Here is an 18,143-nt window from a genome sequence, read left to right as displayed (position 1 = left end):
ACAGCGTGATGCAGACAGTCACACTGCACATTACATTACATTATGTTACATTTCTACATTATACTGCTTCGTTTGGTGATATTACAAACATACAGCTCAGCAACTTCTCATTTGTAATGTCTTCCCTCAGTTTATAATCCATATCGTTCATAAAGAAATTTTGTTAGGAAAAAGAAATCATTAAAGAGCAGTGCTTTTTACAGGCGATTTAAACTGAAACCCTGAAAATAACCTCACAACAAGGTTATGAGTTCAGCATAAGTTACCATGGTGATCTAGCAGGTTAAAATAGAGCCTGAAAACGCTGCCCTCTGGGAGAAGTCATAGAGAAGGGACCACGATAGCAAATACTGTGTTTCCCAAAATGTTGAACTGTCCCTTTAAGAGAGAGAAACTGTTGCCAAGTAAGAGTTCAGCACTAAGTGATAGACAGTTCCTCAGTACTTTGGTTATTGCAGGTGGCGCTCACATTTCAGATGTTATCTCTAACCAAATATCACATGTTGTCAGTGTGTTGACGCTCGCAGAGATGATGAGTTCACTGTCAGCAGTGTTCTGTGAGTGCAGGCCATTTTTAACTGTGGATAATTAATGAATCTCCATCTGAACACTCTGTTATATCCCGGGCAGCCCTCACACACGCTCTTGTTGTTGAACTTGATATGAACACTACAGTGTATTATTAATGGCTGAGGCTTACAGTCAGTCTAACTCTGTGATGTCTGGCTCTTGGCCACACTTTCACAGCTTTATTAATCCCCCCCCTCCGTCCTCTCCTCTCCCTTCATGTTTCTCTGCTTCTGTAGCTCATTACATTCCATTACCAACAGCCAGGGCAGAATGTGGAGATGGTACGAAGATGGTGTGAATACACCATGAGATCAGCTGGCTGTGCGCTGCATTGAAGGGACTGCGTACTGTCAAGTTCATGGACATGAATTGTCCTATGAGAATCTGCAGGATAGCGACAGCAGGACAGAAGCTACTTGTTCAGACAGGCTGATCTAGTTATTTCTGTCTCCTTCGCAGAGCTGTCAGTGGATACAGTCTTACAGTGGCAGGCCTCCCAAAGCTGCTGTGTGTGGGAAATAATTTATGTTTGATTCATTCATTATCTATTTTACAGTGAAATTAAAGCATACGCTACAAACACTTAAAGCTACTACAAGGAGTTTTTAACTGGTTATGAAACAGTCATAAACTGTACATAAGTTAAGAAGACCATCTGTGAGAAGATTGTGTATTTCTGTATAGTTTTTTTTTATTTTATATCTTCTTTTTTCCCCCTGAATTATTTTCTACTTGATTTCAATCTGCTAAGGCCAAATTGATCAGGTACGTGGTTGCCATCAGGAGTGGGTGTGGGATCAAATATTTGGACATTTTTGTGTGTTATTTGTTATCCATACTATTCAATAAAAAGTTGATGACAAAAAGAAGACGCAGGAAGAGATTTTATTTTGATAATTTCATTTTTGATGTTATATTTTGTGGTTATGGTGGTGGAAACACTACAGCTTTTGGTTCCTCCAAAATCAACAAAATGTGAGAGTTCCGTTCCATAGCTTTAAAAAAAAATACTTTCTGGGCTGTCTTAAAATTTAAGTTGACTGAATCTGAAAAGACAAGAAACATTCTTGTTGATATTAGTTCAGTTGCAGTTAGCTTCATCTCAACCAATAAGCTTAGGAATTTAAGTTCAGTGAACAACTCTTCAAACTTAATTTAATGAGTTGGTTGAACTCTGTACACTACACTCATTCAACTCATCATTTCAGGTCAGAAGACTTCATGTGTTTATAGGTTCTGAAGTGTTCTGAGAAGAATACTAGAAATGTTATGTTTAATTAACTTGAATGAAAAAAACTGGCGTTTCTCTTTTCCTCATTGATGTCGATCGGCTGAGTCCTAGCTGAAAGATTCCCAGAAGCAGTCGAAAAGAAAGTCTTTGTCAGTTACACTCCAGAGCTCTTGAACACTCTACCTATGGATATCAGGGAAGCCAGCTGGCTAAATATTTTAAGCAGAAAGTGAAAAACTCTTCACTTTAGCCTTTAACTAGCTCTGACTTTAGTAATACAGACCTGAGAGTCTACTTTGCATTTTGTTTCACACTTACGCACTGCTGCACTGCTTTTAAAATGTTGTATTTTACTTTTTTATGCATGCTATATACTTTATTTTTAACTTCATTTTTTTATTATCTGGCAATATTTTCCATCGTATGTTTTCTATGCAATCTGTTTTTATCCTTATTTTCATCTTAGTTTTACTAGTATTATCTGGTTGCTTTTATCCATGTGAAGATGTATTCTATTTATTCTATTCATTGATTTCATCTTATTTTATGTTAATTATAAGATTATATTACTGTTTTGTATTTATTCTATGTCTTTCATTTAACAGCCATGTACCTGAAATGGAAAAATCCAGATATTCTCAATTAGAGTCTATGACTACAAATCTAGAGTGTAACAGAGACAGTAATTCCTTTCATGTGTCAGCGTCCTGCAGTATTCTGTCTGTCAGCTCGTTCAAAGCTCCTCACGCTGCCCCAGTTACTCACAACTCAGTGAGTTACAGTGCTCTGCTCGCAGAATAAAACATGACATGCAGTCTGGGCCTGAACAGGGAACCTGCCGGGGTCAGGAGAGGTTGACAGTGAGTCATCAGAATATACATCATTCGGCAGAGTGTCATTTTCGGTTAGCACACGGCCAGCAGACGCTCTTCGATGTTGTTTGGGCTCTGTGCGATAGCGGGGGACAACACGGCTCCTACAACGGGCATCTGGCAGTCACCACAGATGACAATTAGCCTCACCAGTACCCCTGCTGCATTCAGTGCTGTTATTAAAAGCGGCTGCTCCTCTGCTCACTATTTAGAACTGCAGACAGATGAAGGTGAGTGTGGGTGCCTCCACTAACCTTTGTTTCTTTATGTCCATCCTCAGGTACACAGAAGAAGAGATTCGACAGAAAGTGAGCACTTTCAGACAAATGCTGATGGACAAGGAGGGCGTGATCACCAGAGAGGGCTCACACACACAACCAGTGTAAGTTACTTCATGCCATATCTTTCAGGTGCTATATTGCAGTTTTTTGTTGCCGATCATTTTTTTCTTGTTACATGTCACAGTGTGCACCTCCCCCTCCTGCTGCAGCAGCTGCAATGATTGGTGGCAGCTGCTGCCAATCAGCAATCAGGGCCATGTGCATAAAAGCAGGGAGTTTGCAGCTGAAGAGGGCCAGGGGGCCAATGGACAGATGACAGTCTGCATGTGTGCAGTAAAGTCTTCTGCTGGCAGGCTAGACTGCTTGTTCTTAGCGTTTATGTTAGAGTTTGTTAGCATGTGTCTTGCTATCCTCCTTGGCTTGCAAGAATACTTGTCATCTCTGTGTAGAATGTGCTTTGCCTCCCAGGCTAACGTTGTGCTAAGGCTGTCAAAAGTATAAATACTTCAACACGTTTTCAATACCACACGTTTAAAACAATACAATGCTAACATTTTATAGTATTGAAAGTACCAAAGCTATTAAAGAAATGAAAATAAAACTAACACTGACTGTCTATCTTGCTGAAGATTAAAGTGTAAAGTCGTGGATAGCAGTCTAGAATGATCTGAGGCAAATGAATGAATTAAAAAATTCTTCATCAGGGCATACAGAGAACAATAAGACAGGTGTTGTATTAGATAAAAAAAAGGGGAAAAAAACTAGTCAGGAGGTCATGTGACCTAGTCACCTGACATGTCAGTTGCTGTAACAAAGGAAACAAAAAAAATGTAAATGTATACTATAAGCAAAGGAAAACCCACATGGACCTCAGTTCAGTCTTTATATGTCAGGGTTTTTTTGTGTGTGAAGGACTTTTTCTAATTTTTCCTGTGGTATCAAATTGTGGTATTGAGACAAACCTAGTTTGTGCATTAAACTGTTTTTACTGTTATTTATATTCCTCGTACTCATATAAATGAGTTACGCTGCCAACAAAATAAGCATGTACCTGAATTAATCAAAACTGAGAGCATGTATTTGAACCCCATCTTCCATAAAAGTATTGAGTAAAGTCTAAACAAAAAAAACTTTCAATTGTTTAAGTGGAAATACACCAAAATGTTCACTCTGGGCTATATTGCACATTTTCTTTTAAGGCTGAAGGTTGTGATGCAGTGGGAGGAGGCCCAGATGAAAACAGCTGGTTTGAAGTGTCAGTGAAAGTGCTGAGATTCATGAGGATCATGAAGTAAAAATAACACCTGCAACAAGCACAATTTCTAATTTATTAGAGAATTCAAAGAGTTATGTATCCATGACGGTAAATTAATTACAAAATTAATACAAATGCTTCATAGTAAATGAATCTAATAAAACTAGACAGCAGCAAAATATCAAATGCCAGCAGAAATTGATTTTAAAAGAGGTTATGAGGAATGGCCTGCCCGTCTAATAATGTCTTGAGGCAGTGGGCTCCAAAGAATATGGACCGTAATTGCAAAGCGCAATAAATTTTAATTTAAATCTTTGGCTTTTGACTGATAATGCCTCTCTCTGAGTACACAGGGAATGTTTAAAACCCCGGTGCTCTGAAAATAATCAGCAGCATTTTAAAGTCTATTCTAAACTCAGCTGGAAGCCAATGAGGCGAAGATTGGCATGATAATTGTCAATTTGTTTAGTGTTCAGCCGCGCTGTAGCTTTGAGCGCGAGGCGGGAGGGAGAGCGTCTCATCTGAGGCGAGCACAGATGGAATTAAAGAAATCAAAATAAATGATTGCGTGTCTTCGTCCAGATCACAAAGAGACACACTCGCTCACAAAGGCTGCCGCTTCAGCCGTCACAAAATACGAGGAAAGCAGCAACAGGATGCAGGCGTCCATCATACTGTGTGTGTGTGTGTGTGTGTGTGTGTGTGTGTGTGTGTGTGTGTGTGTGTGAGAGTGATGGAGAGAGGCAGTGTGGTGGTGGCAACGTGACCCAATGTCTGTGAACTAATGACTGGTAATGATGCTGATGCTTCCTGTCTCGCAGACTAGACTAATGATTCTCCCTCCTCTGTACCTCCAGTATCTAACATCGGAGCAGACTGCACTGAAATGAGGGGGGAGGCTCAGGGAGGGAGTTAGAGAGGACGCTCACGGACGGTGGGAAGGATCTAACAAACATTTGTGCTTCAGAGAAAGTAAACTTTGTGTTGCTTTTCACATTAGTTCAATCTCAAGGGCACTTCTGAGTCAGGTCAATTTGGGATGCCAGAGCTCGCCTCAAATTCTGCAACTTTCCCTCTGCAGAAAGGCCTTGATGTGGAAAATTGAAGATGGTTGTAATTTGCAGGGTTGTTATCCCCCCCACTCCCCCTCACACTCACTCACCATGGCCCTAACACGCACACACACACACACACACACACACACACAGACCTTTTTCTGAAGTCATCTACGTCATTCTGCCCGACATTGTGACGTTAGAAATTCATTAATCTGAATCATCATGTGAAGCATGCCTAAATCAACTCACTCAACTTTGGCTTGTTTCAGGTTCTCTGGTCCTTTTCAGCCATGCTAGTGGCATGACTTTAGGGATGGCAGTGTCAGTCTGTCAGTCAGTCGGTCAGCCACTTTGGTCCAGTCTGAAATGTCTCAATGGCTATCAGATTAATTGCCATGAAATTTGGTCCAGACATTCATGCTTCCCAGAGGGTCAATTTTAATGGGTTTGGTGATCCTCTTACTCCTCTTACCTCGAGCACTACCATAAAGTTCAGAGTGAAATGTTTCCATTCTTATTGAAGGGGTTGTCTTGACATTTTGTACACGCATTCATGTCCACCTCAGGATGAGCTGCAATAACTTTGGTCATCCTCTGGCTTTTTTTTATCTCCAGCAACACCAATTTTAATTTATTTTTACCTGGGCAAGTAATGACATTCACATCAGCCACACATTAGCATATGTTAGCAACAATGCTAAACGAAGTTGGTGATCATGTCAAATATTATACCTGCTAAACATCAGCATATTAACATAAGTGTTGTGAGCATGTTAGCATGCGGTACAGTCTCACACTGCCCTTTTCCAAAATTAGTTCTGGCTCTTAAACTGGTTCCTTTCAAGATCCTTGGAACCTTCATGCTACCAAGTGACCCAGCCCACATTTACATCAGTTTTGAGTGGAACCATTGTAATCAAATCTTATCAAATCTGTATCTTGTTGTTAGTTATCAACAGTGCTCATTTCAGTTCCCTAGAAAAAACATGCTATTTCTTGGTTCCGGCTGCCGGAGTTTATTTTGGGGGGAAAATTAGGTGCTTGAACCAGAACGGGGCTGGTTCCATGTTGGTGGAAAAGGCCAGACAGAGCCACTAGCATAGCAGTAGACTCTTGTTCACTTTTAATTATCTCCACCAGGCATAAGCAGCCAGTATAGAGGCCACGAGTCAACAACTGCTAAGGTAAAAACAAGGTTTACTTGTGTGTTGGCCTTTTTCATGTTTCAAAAATTGACTTTCACAAAACACGTTTAGTTTCATCTTAAACCAGAGCATATGCAGTATGTTATGATCCACTTGGCATAATACAAGAAGAATAAATCCATGTTTTGTTAGCTTCAGCACCATCTCTACTATGCACCTGCATGGTGTCCATACTGGAGTATCCAGGGTCCACTAGTACACAAATGAGAAATGAGAGATGCAAATTTCACTACAAAATATAGTAAGGGTTTATTTTAATAATTGATTATTAGTCAAGGGGATATTAGCTGATGTGTAAATGAAGTAAAAATGGTTTGGAACATTTATTTTGTCTTACCAATATTTATTAATCAGGTCTATTGTGGATTGTGTTGTGATAGTTTGTCATTCTTCAAAAGTGGGTTGCCAGGAAAACAGTTTGGGGATCACTGTATTATACTATATACCTATACCTTATTCTGGACCAGTAGCAGTTAATCTCATTAGAAAGTAGATATAAAGTGATGCTACACAACTTCCAGCAAAAAGAGATGTAGATATAGGTAAAGATAATAGGCACAGATTTGCTAGATGATGGAGGAGGCTCCATCATGACCTCAGATCCACTGCTGCCTTCAGTGTGTTTGAGTTTGCTCAGCTGGGAGCTTTTATTCAGATGCTATCTTTTCCACAGGGACTATTACTATTGACAGGCTAGGCCCCTCAGCTGTAGCTTAATACTCACACACTCGCAGTAAACAGCCAGCAGTGAGCACGGATGTGCCAGCTCATAACTCTGTTTACCGATGTCCCACATTGATTTCCTGCAGACTGGATGTGAACTCAGAACGAAAAGAAGGAATGCGGTGTGTAAAGCCTCTCTGAGCTGGTCAGGCTTACGCACCGAGAGTGTCCGATCAGAGCGGGATCAATAGGGAATCAGACCCTGAGCTTCACAGAGCCATTCAAATACCTGACATGTCTTCATTAGACAAACATATTTAATTTCAATAAAAATGGACCTGCTGTTCAACTGTTCTAACCTGAGTGCAGCCAGAGAATCAAGATTTTTTCCCCACGATCACAGAATTGATCAGCTCAGCTTAATCCTCCGGCCTAATCAATCCTTCATCTTAATATGACCACCATAAAGCAGCTGCGTCCACCCTTACACTGAGGCATAATCAATCCAGCCTCCACCCACCCCCTCCCAGAATAACAAACTATAATTCTGCAGCAATAGAAATATATCCGGGCCTTCAGCGGCAGAGTGGCTGTCTGAGCGGGGATATGAATGAGCTGCACTGCTCTGTGCTGCAGCCCTGAGGAGGGCCTTGGCCGCAGTCCATCACTGCCACGTCCCAGGGACAGTGGCTGAATTAGGAAGTCTCTTGCCTCACCAGGGCACCATTAAGCACAGGGACACTCACTCATCTGCCTAACAGGGACGCTTTGTTGATCACGAGCCGGCTGGACAGATGTCTCCGGCATACTGGAGCGTGTTATCAATTTAGAGATTAGAGACAGGGTGGGGAATGAGTTGGTCTATCACTAATGACTAAGCAAGGGGACCACTACATACTTTGAATTGTTGTTAATTGCTCTTTTTGGCAGTGTGCTTCATTTCTGAACCCACAGGGACACTAGTCTGAGCAAGAAGCTAAAATGGCTAAAATGAAGCCTGTTGTTTTTAAAAGACCGAATTGAGATTTTATATGTAAATTGGTAAAAGTGGTGAAAATGTCATTTTCTCATCCAAATTATTTTGCCTTTAGTGGCCTGAGTGCGTAAAGTTTCTTCAACAAAATAACCCCTAATTATGTCAGCACAGTGTGATGCCGTATGTTTGGTTTCAGAAGTGGATGGAGGAAAACTAACAGAATAGAAAAGCCGCCACTGCTGCCGTGGCGTCTCCTTACAGCATGAGTTTGAATGAATGCAAGTCGACATAAGAAGTTTACAATTCTCTACTTTTACACTTACTTTTTATGAGATGTTACTTATTATAACTACGTCTAAGGAAGTTGGGAAGAACCTGTAATGTTCGGCTGTTCCAACAATCTCATCTCAAATTTCAACTTCTCTCTACAAAGCTTTACTTGATGAAGAGAGCCGCTGTCTGACAGCAGAGACTCTACAGAGATTCACTCCAATATAATATATAAATATGGCAGATGTGGTCTGTTTTTTCTCTTCTCCATGATCCATTCCAAGCTGTTGTCACAACCAATGTCTAACTACTGTGTAACATTTTAAGAACATTTATATCACCATCGTAAGAGGAACCTTCACCAGTTACTGAGGGCTGCTGTTAATTCAATTATCTGTGCTGTCACTATTAGCAAGTAACAGTAGACATGGTGTCTAGAAGGGAATAGAGTGATAGAGACAGTGATAGAGAGTGATAGAGAGTGATAGAGAGTGACAGACGTGACGTTCCACCGCAGCAATGGCGGCACCACCAGATGGCGGAACACACAAAGCAGTCGCCAGATTCGTCTGTAGACAGCCAAAGTCACAATGTCAAGTCTTCTGCTCTGTTCCACAAGCCTCTGTAAGTCACTACAATCTGTCATTCAGTATTTCTTTCATTTGTTCTTCTGAAAAATGAAGCACGTTCCTGGGGTTTACTGTCTGTATTCAGCATCGACAACAGAACATGATATTAAAAGCTGAAACCTTTGTAACTGACAGCAATCACTTTGTGATCGCAGAAAAACAGTGTTACCATGAAAATTTACAAGCATGCCATGTGATATTCTGTGTTCTGAAGCTGTATTTATAGTTATTAGCGTACTATAGTAACAAATGTTAATGGGATTTTGAATTCGGTTTTCTTACTTCTGGAACAGAACCTGCTAGTTCTGATTTTTATGAAGGCCATTTTTTTCAAAATGAATCCTCATATAATAAAAAGAATTGTAAATACTATGTAGATTGCTGTATCATTAACACACCTTACAACTCAGTCACATTTGACCACTGTCCTTCACTGCCATGTCTCATATTTAATATTTGTTTGATGCTCACTTTTAGCATCTTTTCAGAAGAAAAATAATGACTGCAAAAAACAAAACAAAAAAGCTTTCAAAGTTTTTTTTTTAACATGCAGATGAGTTTGAAGTCTTTTTATACCCTGAGTGTTGTCTGCAGGCTCAACCTCCAGCTAACAGTACATTATGGAATAGATATATAACAATACCAAATATTCACAGTATGATAATACCACAATAAAGTGTCCATCATACATACAATATTTATCAAGATATTAAAATACAAAGAAAAATAACTACTTGAAAAAATGGCCTTTATTAAATAATAAAATCTATTTGTACAGCATTTTATGTTTGCATAAAGGTAGTTGTTCATTTTGATTCATAGCTCTTTGAAGCATACATTAGCATATGCAAAAAAAATGGCAATAGTTATTTTTGAGACTGACCGTTGGAATTATATAAAATTATAAAACCAAAATCAATATAGCTGTTAGTAGCAATCGTTTTTTCCTGCAGGGTGTTGTTTTTGTGTGTATACAGAAGTTAAATGTTCTTTCTTTTTTGCATTGATAACATGAATGCAGCATATGTTTTAGTACCTAAAATGCCATCTAGTCTTTATTCATTCAGATAGTGAATTTAACTTAACAGAGTGTCAAACATAGTGAGATTAAAACCCCTTCTCTCATATGAACTGGTCACAGCCACACTGCCTGCAGTTGTTCACTTCTCTCCTCAACTGATTCTGTTTTGTGAGACTGTTGTTTTTTTTGTTGCTGAAGTCTGAATTAAAATGATTTTTGTAACGCACAAGTTTATTCATCAGAGCGAGTGCTGCAGTGTGTGTTGTCGAGCTCCAACACTTTTCTGTGTATGTGTACAGATAGCGCTGTCATTGTGAAGTTAGGTTGTTTTGCTGGTACTTGGCATCCCTGCTGTGCCCAGTGGTGCTCAGCCAATTAAGGGCTCTGTTGCCTCGTCTCTTCCTAACTAACCGTCAGGCCTGTGCCCTGTGCAAATCCTCCACACACTCTCCTTCCAGACATTTTACACCACTTACTTTTCTACATCTTTTGTCTGCCCCTCCCTTCTTTATTAGTCTTAAATTTGCTCTTATAGTGTGCTCAGTGTGTTTGATCTCCTCATAGAGATGTACTATCCTTTGCTCTGTCAACGTCTATCTGGTTTCCATTTGTCTCATTACTTCCGCTTGTTTTCATCTCTCTGTTACTAATTGAGGCTGCATGGTTAGTCATTGAGGTTATGTCTCTGTCATCATCACTCTAATCCAGATAACCTCTGCATACACTTACATATGCTACTTCTCTGTGTAAAAAGTACTAGACAGCCCAGAGCCTGACCTGCGGGGTTTGTAACAATACTGGGACGCGACAAGGTCACAGAGATAGAACTGCATAAGGGAGAAAAATAATCAGTGTAGTGTGTTTCTTTTTTATCTCTTTCTTTAGTCCACATGGAGCCTGCAAGGTCAGATCTGGTGGATCAGAGGAGGCCACATAAGAGGGACGGGGGTAGAGGGGCAGGGAGGATTAGGGAGGAGGCTGCTGCCATCTGTCTGTATATACAATAGGCTACAGAATGTGTGAGAAACCAGTGGGAAGATATGAAGCCCACAAGCTGAGCTGTAAGAGTGAGAGAGATGACGATATTCTCGCTGCTGGGGTGAGAAAAGATTAGAAATGTCAGTATAGATGTGCAGTCAGTGTGTGAGCATCACATTTTCATTGTTTTTAAACCTAGTTACATGGCAGATGGGTACGTACGTCAAGTAGATTCTGTGCAACATTAAAACATGGGTGAAAATTTTTATCTAGCTGTTTTGTTCAAGGGATGGGAAGGTCGGTTTATCACTTGGGTGCAGCAGCTATTTGATGGATTGCTATGAAATTGTCTGCATACAGTCATGTTCCCAGAGGAACCTCTAGCACCACCTGTGGGTTGAAATGTGTGCTTATGAATGATATACATCTGCTGAATGGATTGCCATAAAATTTGGTGCAGATATTCATGTTCCTCTCGGAAAGAATTGTAATAAAAATTGGTGATCAACTTTTTATTTAGTGCTGGTCAAATGTTGAATTTGTTGAATGCCAAACTAATGCCATTCCCATCAGCCTCAGCTATATTTACTGCTAATAAACAAATTTAGCTAGGCCAACAAATAAGAGATAAATGACAATTATCATTTAGAAAATGTGTCGCCATTCCATAATTTGTCCTTTAAAATTTAACTTTAAAATTTCCTGCTTATGACCTTAGTCATAATTCTTTAAAATAAACAGATCTCTGAATGTGATGCAATATAATATGATACGATAGGATACATTACAATACGATACAATATGATACAACTTTATTGCCAGTACATTGAAATTGATTTAGCATTTTTCCACAAATGTACAAAAAAGACAACAAACAGTCATGACAGATATACAGTGTACATCACATTATATCATTTGGACTGAGATCTCAGTTAGCTGCCCAGTGATTTGGTTTAGCAGCAGAATAAACTTATGTATAAAAGAATTTTTCAGCCTGCTGCGTTTAAAAGGAGGGACTGCTGATATTCCCTTTTTAAAGCAGAGTCAGAAGAGATACTGTCAGCAGGTCTGAGCTCTTGTTGTGAGTTGCTTGAAAAGAGTGTGCCACACACTGACCAATCATCTTTGCACAAATTTGGATATGATCATATATGTTATGGGTTTATGTTTTTTTTTTCATTACTAGTACATTATCAGATATTTTAAACTCTAAAATAACTTTTTTGAAAAGGCTTAAAAAAAACTAGCAGTCTTGGTAGTAACTAAGATGGTGAACATGTCAAACATCTGCAGGCTAGCTTTGTTATTGTGAGCATGTTAGCGTGCTGACGTTAGCAATTACCTGAAAACACCAGTGTAAGCCTCACAGAGCTGGTAGCATGGCTTTAGATTTTTTTTTTTATAAAGTCTCTAATGAGAACAAATCTTTTTCCCAGCTGACATTTTGACATGAAACAGGTGTTAGCAATGATACTAATTAAAGTTCCATTCCATTCAGGTCAGACAGTCAGGGTGTTGCTATTGTGCATGTTGGCTCACTGGAAAGGCTCCGCTACACTAAAAGGAATGGGACAAATGGGACACACACCACATTTTTGACTCCATACGTTTGTGTTTTCAGGGTCAATCACCTGCACTATCAGCCTGATGAGTATGAAGAGGACCCCGAACTGGTCGGCTATGAAGATGGAGACTATGAGCATGATTACCACAGTGACAACAGGTAAAGCACATGTTCGAACACGGACTGTCACAATATACAGGTATTGACGACAACTGTGATATTGACAAAATGTAACACATATGACAATATCATGTAAATAATCCAGCATTTTTTAAACATACTGTACGCTTTTAAAAAATTTCTCTTTATTTCCAGGCTAGCTTTGTCTCCCCCCTTAACACCATTATGTCATACCATACCTAATACCATATGTTTAGTGCTACTATATATGCTTTTTTACAGTTATGATGACAGAATGTCTCCCCGCCTTCCTACACTCATATTTTTAGTGCCATTTACCCCCCCCCCCCCCCCCCCCAAAAAAAAATAGATAAAATGCATAATAAACAAAGTTAAAGATGAAATAGACTGATAGCATTATGTTTTTTTGTTTCAAATTTTCAATAGATTTTGCAATAATATTGTTATTATTATTTTCTTATAATTCTTTTTAGCACAATAATATTCAGTCCTGTTTCAAACATACTCATACTGTTAAATGGTGACGTGTTGACCAGCTCTGACCTCTCAAGTGGTGAATTAAATCAGCCACCTATTATCTCCTTCACATGGCCTATGGGCTGTTTCCTTTGATAATATCCATAAACATAAATTTGATCTTGGGATACAAATACTCTTCAGATCCAGCAGCAACACACACACCACCCAGTCGCAGCACACACCCACAGATAAACACCCATTACTGTTTCTGTCTGAAAAGCATAATATAGATGGTCATTTAGATTGTGCTCTCTGCTGCGTGTGTTGCAGAAAAAGATTAAGTGTAATTTCCTCAAAGCAATTTCTTGTTTCCATTGTAAGATACATTGCGTGAATATTGTGTAGTTCTATGACAGAATGAATCGAGGAAATGAGAAAATAGACACTTATCGCCTTGTTATCGGCACAGCAGCAAATAACTATAATCAGAAATTTATTCTTTGTGAAAATTATTATAATAACAATCACTTGTAAATTATTTTCGGCCTTCCTCGCTCTTGACGTTGCTCTTGATCTCGCTCTCCCTCTTGTTCTCCCTTTCTTTGGCCAATTCAGAGTGAAGAGGAAATCAAGCAGCTCTCCATCCCCTCGTCCAAAGAAAAGGAAGAAGAAGAAATCTGGCCGCCGGAGGAGTCGGTGAGTGGAAACAGCTTCCACTGATGAAGTGCTTCGATTTTTCTCCCTTTTCCTTTTCTATTTTTCTGGACTCGTTGACAAAATAATTACACTGTGGTTCTGTGAAATGGAATTCCAATTATTTTGGTGTGAATATTGCGAATGAGTCATCAGATACTGCAATTGTAGAGAGAGGAAAAATCTGTGGACACTCATTAGGAAAGCATAGTCTTGTCTTCCTCTTTCTTTTGACAAGGTCAGCGAAAGAAATAGAAAAGAGTGAGAGACAGAGAGGGAAGGGAAAGGTACATTGGTGCAAAAGAGAGGAAAGAATAAGAAGAAAAAGGCACAAAAAGGTGAGGAGAACTGGGGACAAAGAGAGCCTCGGTGAGAAGAATCAGCTGAGCTATTACAGGTTGTCACCTCTGCTAACAATGATGCCTCTGAGCTTTAATGTAATGTAACAGTGATGAGTGAAAAGTCAGAATTTAACAGCGATCTGAGGCTCATTCTGCAGTCATGGCATGCAGATGTTTCCCTTCTCTCCATCAATAGGTTTGGCAGCTCCTCACCCACTCACAGAGAGAAGAAGAAAAAGAGTGGGAAGAAACACAAGCGAGACAGGTGAGTGTGTGCAGACTGTGTGTGAGTGTCATCAGAGACGTGTCAGCACGAGAGACACACTCTGACTTTTTCAAGGGTTTGTCAACAGTCACCCTCACAGTGATGGATGTGGAAGAGACATCAGAGGAAAGGGGAAGGGAGGGAGGAAAGAATAATAGAACAATAAAAAGGAAGAGAGGATGAAAGACAGGGAGAAAAAAGAGAATAAGGGAAGAACAAAGGAAGGAAGACAGGATGGAGAAGGAAGAGAGGACAGAAATAAGAGAAAGAGAAGAAGACGGGTACGAATGGAAGCACGAGAAACAAGAACATAGATAAGAAAAAGAGATGAAAAAGGAAAGGAGGAAAGAAAGGTAGGCAGGAGAGAAAAGGAAGAGAGGAATGACATCATTCAAAGAAGAGAAGACAGAGAGGAAAAACAGAGAGAAATGAAAACGGATAAAAAGAAGAAAGATGAGAAGAAGAGGAAGAAAAATGGAGAGACTGGAAGAAAAGGAAGGGGAAAAGGAAAGGAAGAAAGGCAGGAAAATGAAGGGCTGACAGAGAGTGGGTGAAAGGCAGAAAGAAAGATTGGAAGAAAAAGTAGGGAAGAATGAAGGGAAAACATAATTCAAGAAAGAGAAGAAAAGAGAGGGAAGAAAGAATGGATTAAAGGAATGAGGGAGGAGAGGAAGTACAATAACAAAAAAAGAGAAAGAAAGAGCAACAGCTCATCAACAATTGCTCGTGCCTTTGGGATATCATAACAACAATAAACAATTGTAGAGTGTCCTCCTCCTCCTCCTCCTCCTCCTCCTCCAGTTGTGTGTTGTGTGACTCGGGGGGAGCGGGGCTAAATGTGTTGCTCTAATAACCCGGCCTGTACGGGGGCGCACAACACAAGAAAAATGAGCCTCTCACCGAACAGCCGAGCATCAATGCACTGCCCCGCTCTTGTTTCCCACCTCTCATCCATCCACGCACATCCCAGTCCCCCCTCGTCCTCTCCTCACCCCCACGCCTCGCACCAAAGCTGCTCTGCATTGCAGGTACTGTTGATATATGAATAATGTATAAATGAGGTGGGATGGGGGGGGGGGTTCCTCCCCAGAGTAGCTACCCTCCCTTGATGCGAGTCGTCTTTTTAAGGTGCATGTTAGGAGAGGGGGGGGTTGCTTTGATCCTGTCCTCTGCAAATTCATAACGCTGCTTGTTTTTTTGATATACAACTTTAAAATAACAGCTCCATCTGTACACCTCAGATCTACTATCCATGTCCTTGTGTAGACGGAGGGATGATGGACTTGGACTGTGACCGTAGTGTGTGAGAGAGGAGAAGAATAATGAGCTCTCTTCATATACAGTAGTCCCTGGCTGATTCCCTCCAGTGGGGAAACATGTGCTGCTATTGGGGCCGCAGCTCTGAGTCACATATCAGCCACATACATTACTGTGACAGCTTTATTACTCCCCTTTCAGAGAATCAACACACTTTGTGCTGGCACTCCCTCTCACTCCACTGCATGCTGTAGGTGTGTAAAACAGCGGAGGAGATGTAGGGCTCTTCAGCTCTCACAGATCGGCCTGACTAATCACCATGGAAACTGCAATGAGGGTGAAAGTGATATGGAGGTGATGTGTCAGTCGAGCAATGAGGAGCGGCCAACCTCCTCATCATTACTGTATACTCAGATATGTGGTTAAAGAGAAACTGAATCTTGGTTTATTATGGCTGCTTTGTCGCAGGGAGCAGCATCTTCTACAGCCAGACATTTAAAAAAACAAGCGTGACATCCAGCACCTGTAGAATACCAAGCAGAAGATCCTGCTGTGAGAGCTCTCTGGGGAAGTCTCTGCACATATGGATGTATGCATGTGATTTAGATTTAGTAGCAAGGAGGGAGCTCACATGCACACGTTTAATATTCCGTTTAGGAGTTGGCACATGGAAACACACGATCCTCCTGCTGTTCACAGTAACATGAACATGTTCATATTCCGTGTCAGGGAGCTGCAGCCTGACAATGCTTTGTGTGTCAGTGTCTTTTTGTAATGCTCATATGCTGTATTTGTTATCAAATGTGCACACATATGAGTTGTTATATTTATGCATACATAGGAGGTCACACAAATATTCAAGACTGTCTAAATCAGGGGTGGGCAATTATTTTTCATGGAGGGCAACATTACAAACTGATCAGGCTGCTGTGGACCAGATACAAATGATAGAAGGTCCTAATAATAACCAAATCTCTAATAATGGAATGATTAGAAGTGTTCTATATAGGACACTTCTACTGTTGGTCACATTTTCTGAATTGCCATGTGATGAATTGTGGGTTAATATTTTGTTGTTAATGTACAAAACTTTATATTTTACAGTGTACTATGCTGACTGTCTTTCTCGACTTTTAGTTTTTGGTATTTATATGATGGCCTTGTGGGCTGCATTTTCCCCCAGGTCTAGTCTAAATGAAATGATAAGTGTTTTTTTTTTGTTTTTTGTTTTTTTTTACTAACATTTATAAAGCCATTATAGCCTAGTTGACCCTTTTTTTCCCCTATGATCCAATAACAGTTAAGCAAACTTGGTACCCTGGTCAACTTTCTCCTTTTTCATGTAAAATCAACATATAAGGTTACATCTTAAGTTAGCTAATATTTGCAAAATGCTAGCTAACTATCTGCCTAATGATTTATGTAGATTAGCTAGGTAGTTAGTTAGTTAGTGTTTTGGTAATATTAGGTAGCTGAAGATGTGAATATATGTAGCAGGTCCTCTAGTAACAGCTTTAACTTGCAAATGTGGTTTTCTTTTCAGCATAGATAAGCCTAACACATAGTTTTGCTCACAGCCAATGACTGCACGCGTTCTTCATAAAGAAAAAGCTTTGAATAAAGGTATCAAATGAAGTACTCTATTACAGTGCTTCCAGAACTTTTTTGTATGGGACCCACTTTTTAAAAATGTCAAACCATCATGATCCAATTCACAGTAAGCCTTCTTAATAATTTCTAGGAAGAGTTCATTTATGGATAAATGAATGTTTCTGACCATTTTTGCTGCCATTTCTGTGTCACCTTATATTATCTTGACGTGTCACTGAAAACATATACATGTGGTAAAACTTTAGAAATGAGAAATAAATTCATGTAGACTGAGTTAACAGTCTATCTCAACGTTTGTGTCCTGCCATTTTTACTCTCCTCACATTTTAAATGCTTTATATAAGGTGTAGTGCAGATATAAATCTGAGAATTGCAAGACTCTAATTTTTTATAGTTTGAAAAAAAAAACATATATTCTGAAGGTTAGTACTGAAATCAGGGCCTGCCTCCTTAAATTTTAATAAATTTGCAATTTGTCTGTAATGTTCTTCACTGTGACCAAACAGTTGTTGGTTCGAAACTCAGTTGGATTTTTACAAAACTCCTTAAACAATTTTTTTCTACCTTAGTTCAATTCAGTTATGAAACATCTCAAAATTATGCACATTAAAAGTTCTGCGTGTAAGCTGTTTAAAATAAACGTTTGAGTTGAGTGAGTGTTCACAGTGCAGAGTGAATGACTCTCCACTGCATGAGAAATTTGCACACCTTCAGGGACTTTGTGTAGTTTCAGTATTCTTTGGAGGTGATCATAAAGACGAACATAAACACACATGGATTGATGACAGCACAGATTAGATTTT

The 18,143-nt window shown here is 39.7% G+C and overlaps 1 protein-coding gene across 3 annotated transcripts in view; it reads left to right on the top strand.

The window, feature by feature from the left end:
- Positions 1 to 18,143, top strand: part of srrm3 (serine/arginine repetitive matrix 3) — a 118,055-nt gene that overhangs the window by 75,701 nt on the left and 24,211 nt on the right. For 2 of the 3 annotated variants that reach the window (XM_084730453.1, XM_084730452.1), the window contains exons 3-6: positions 2,954 to 3,055; positions 12,631 to 12,732; positions 13,789 to 13,869; positions 14,404 to 14,472. In XM_084730453.1, coding sequence (XP_084586579.1) covers positions 2,954 to 3,055; positions 12,631 to 12,732; positions 13,789 to 13,869; positions 14,404 to 14,472 — 354 coding nt within the window. The remainder of the gene's footprint in view (positions 1 to 2,953; positions 3,056 to 12,630; positions 12,733 to 13,788; positions 13,870 to 14,403; positions 14,473 to 18,143) is intronic. The other variant, XM_084730454.1, reaches the window with a different exon arrangement.

Source organism: Lutjanus erythropterus, chromosome 11 (assembly GCF_056507025.1).
Source record: "Lutjanus erythropterus isolate fLutEry1 chromosome 11, fLutEry1.hap2, whole genome shotgun sequence".
Classification (NCBI taxonomy): domain Eukaryota; kingdom Metazoa; phylum Chordata; class Actinopteri; order Lutjaniformes; family Lutjanidae; genus Lutjanus; species Lutjanus erythropterus.
This window is presented reverse-complemented; position numbering and strand designations above follow the sequence as displayed.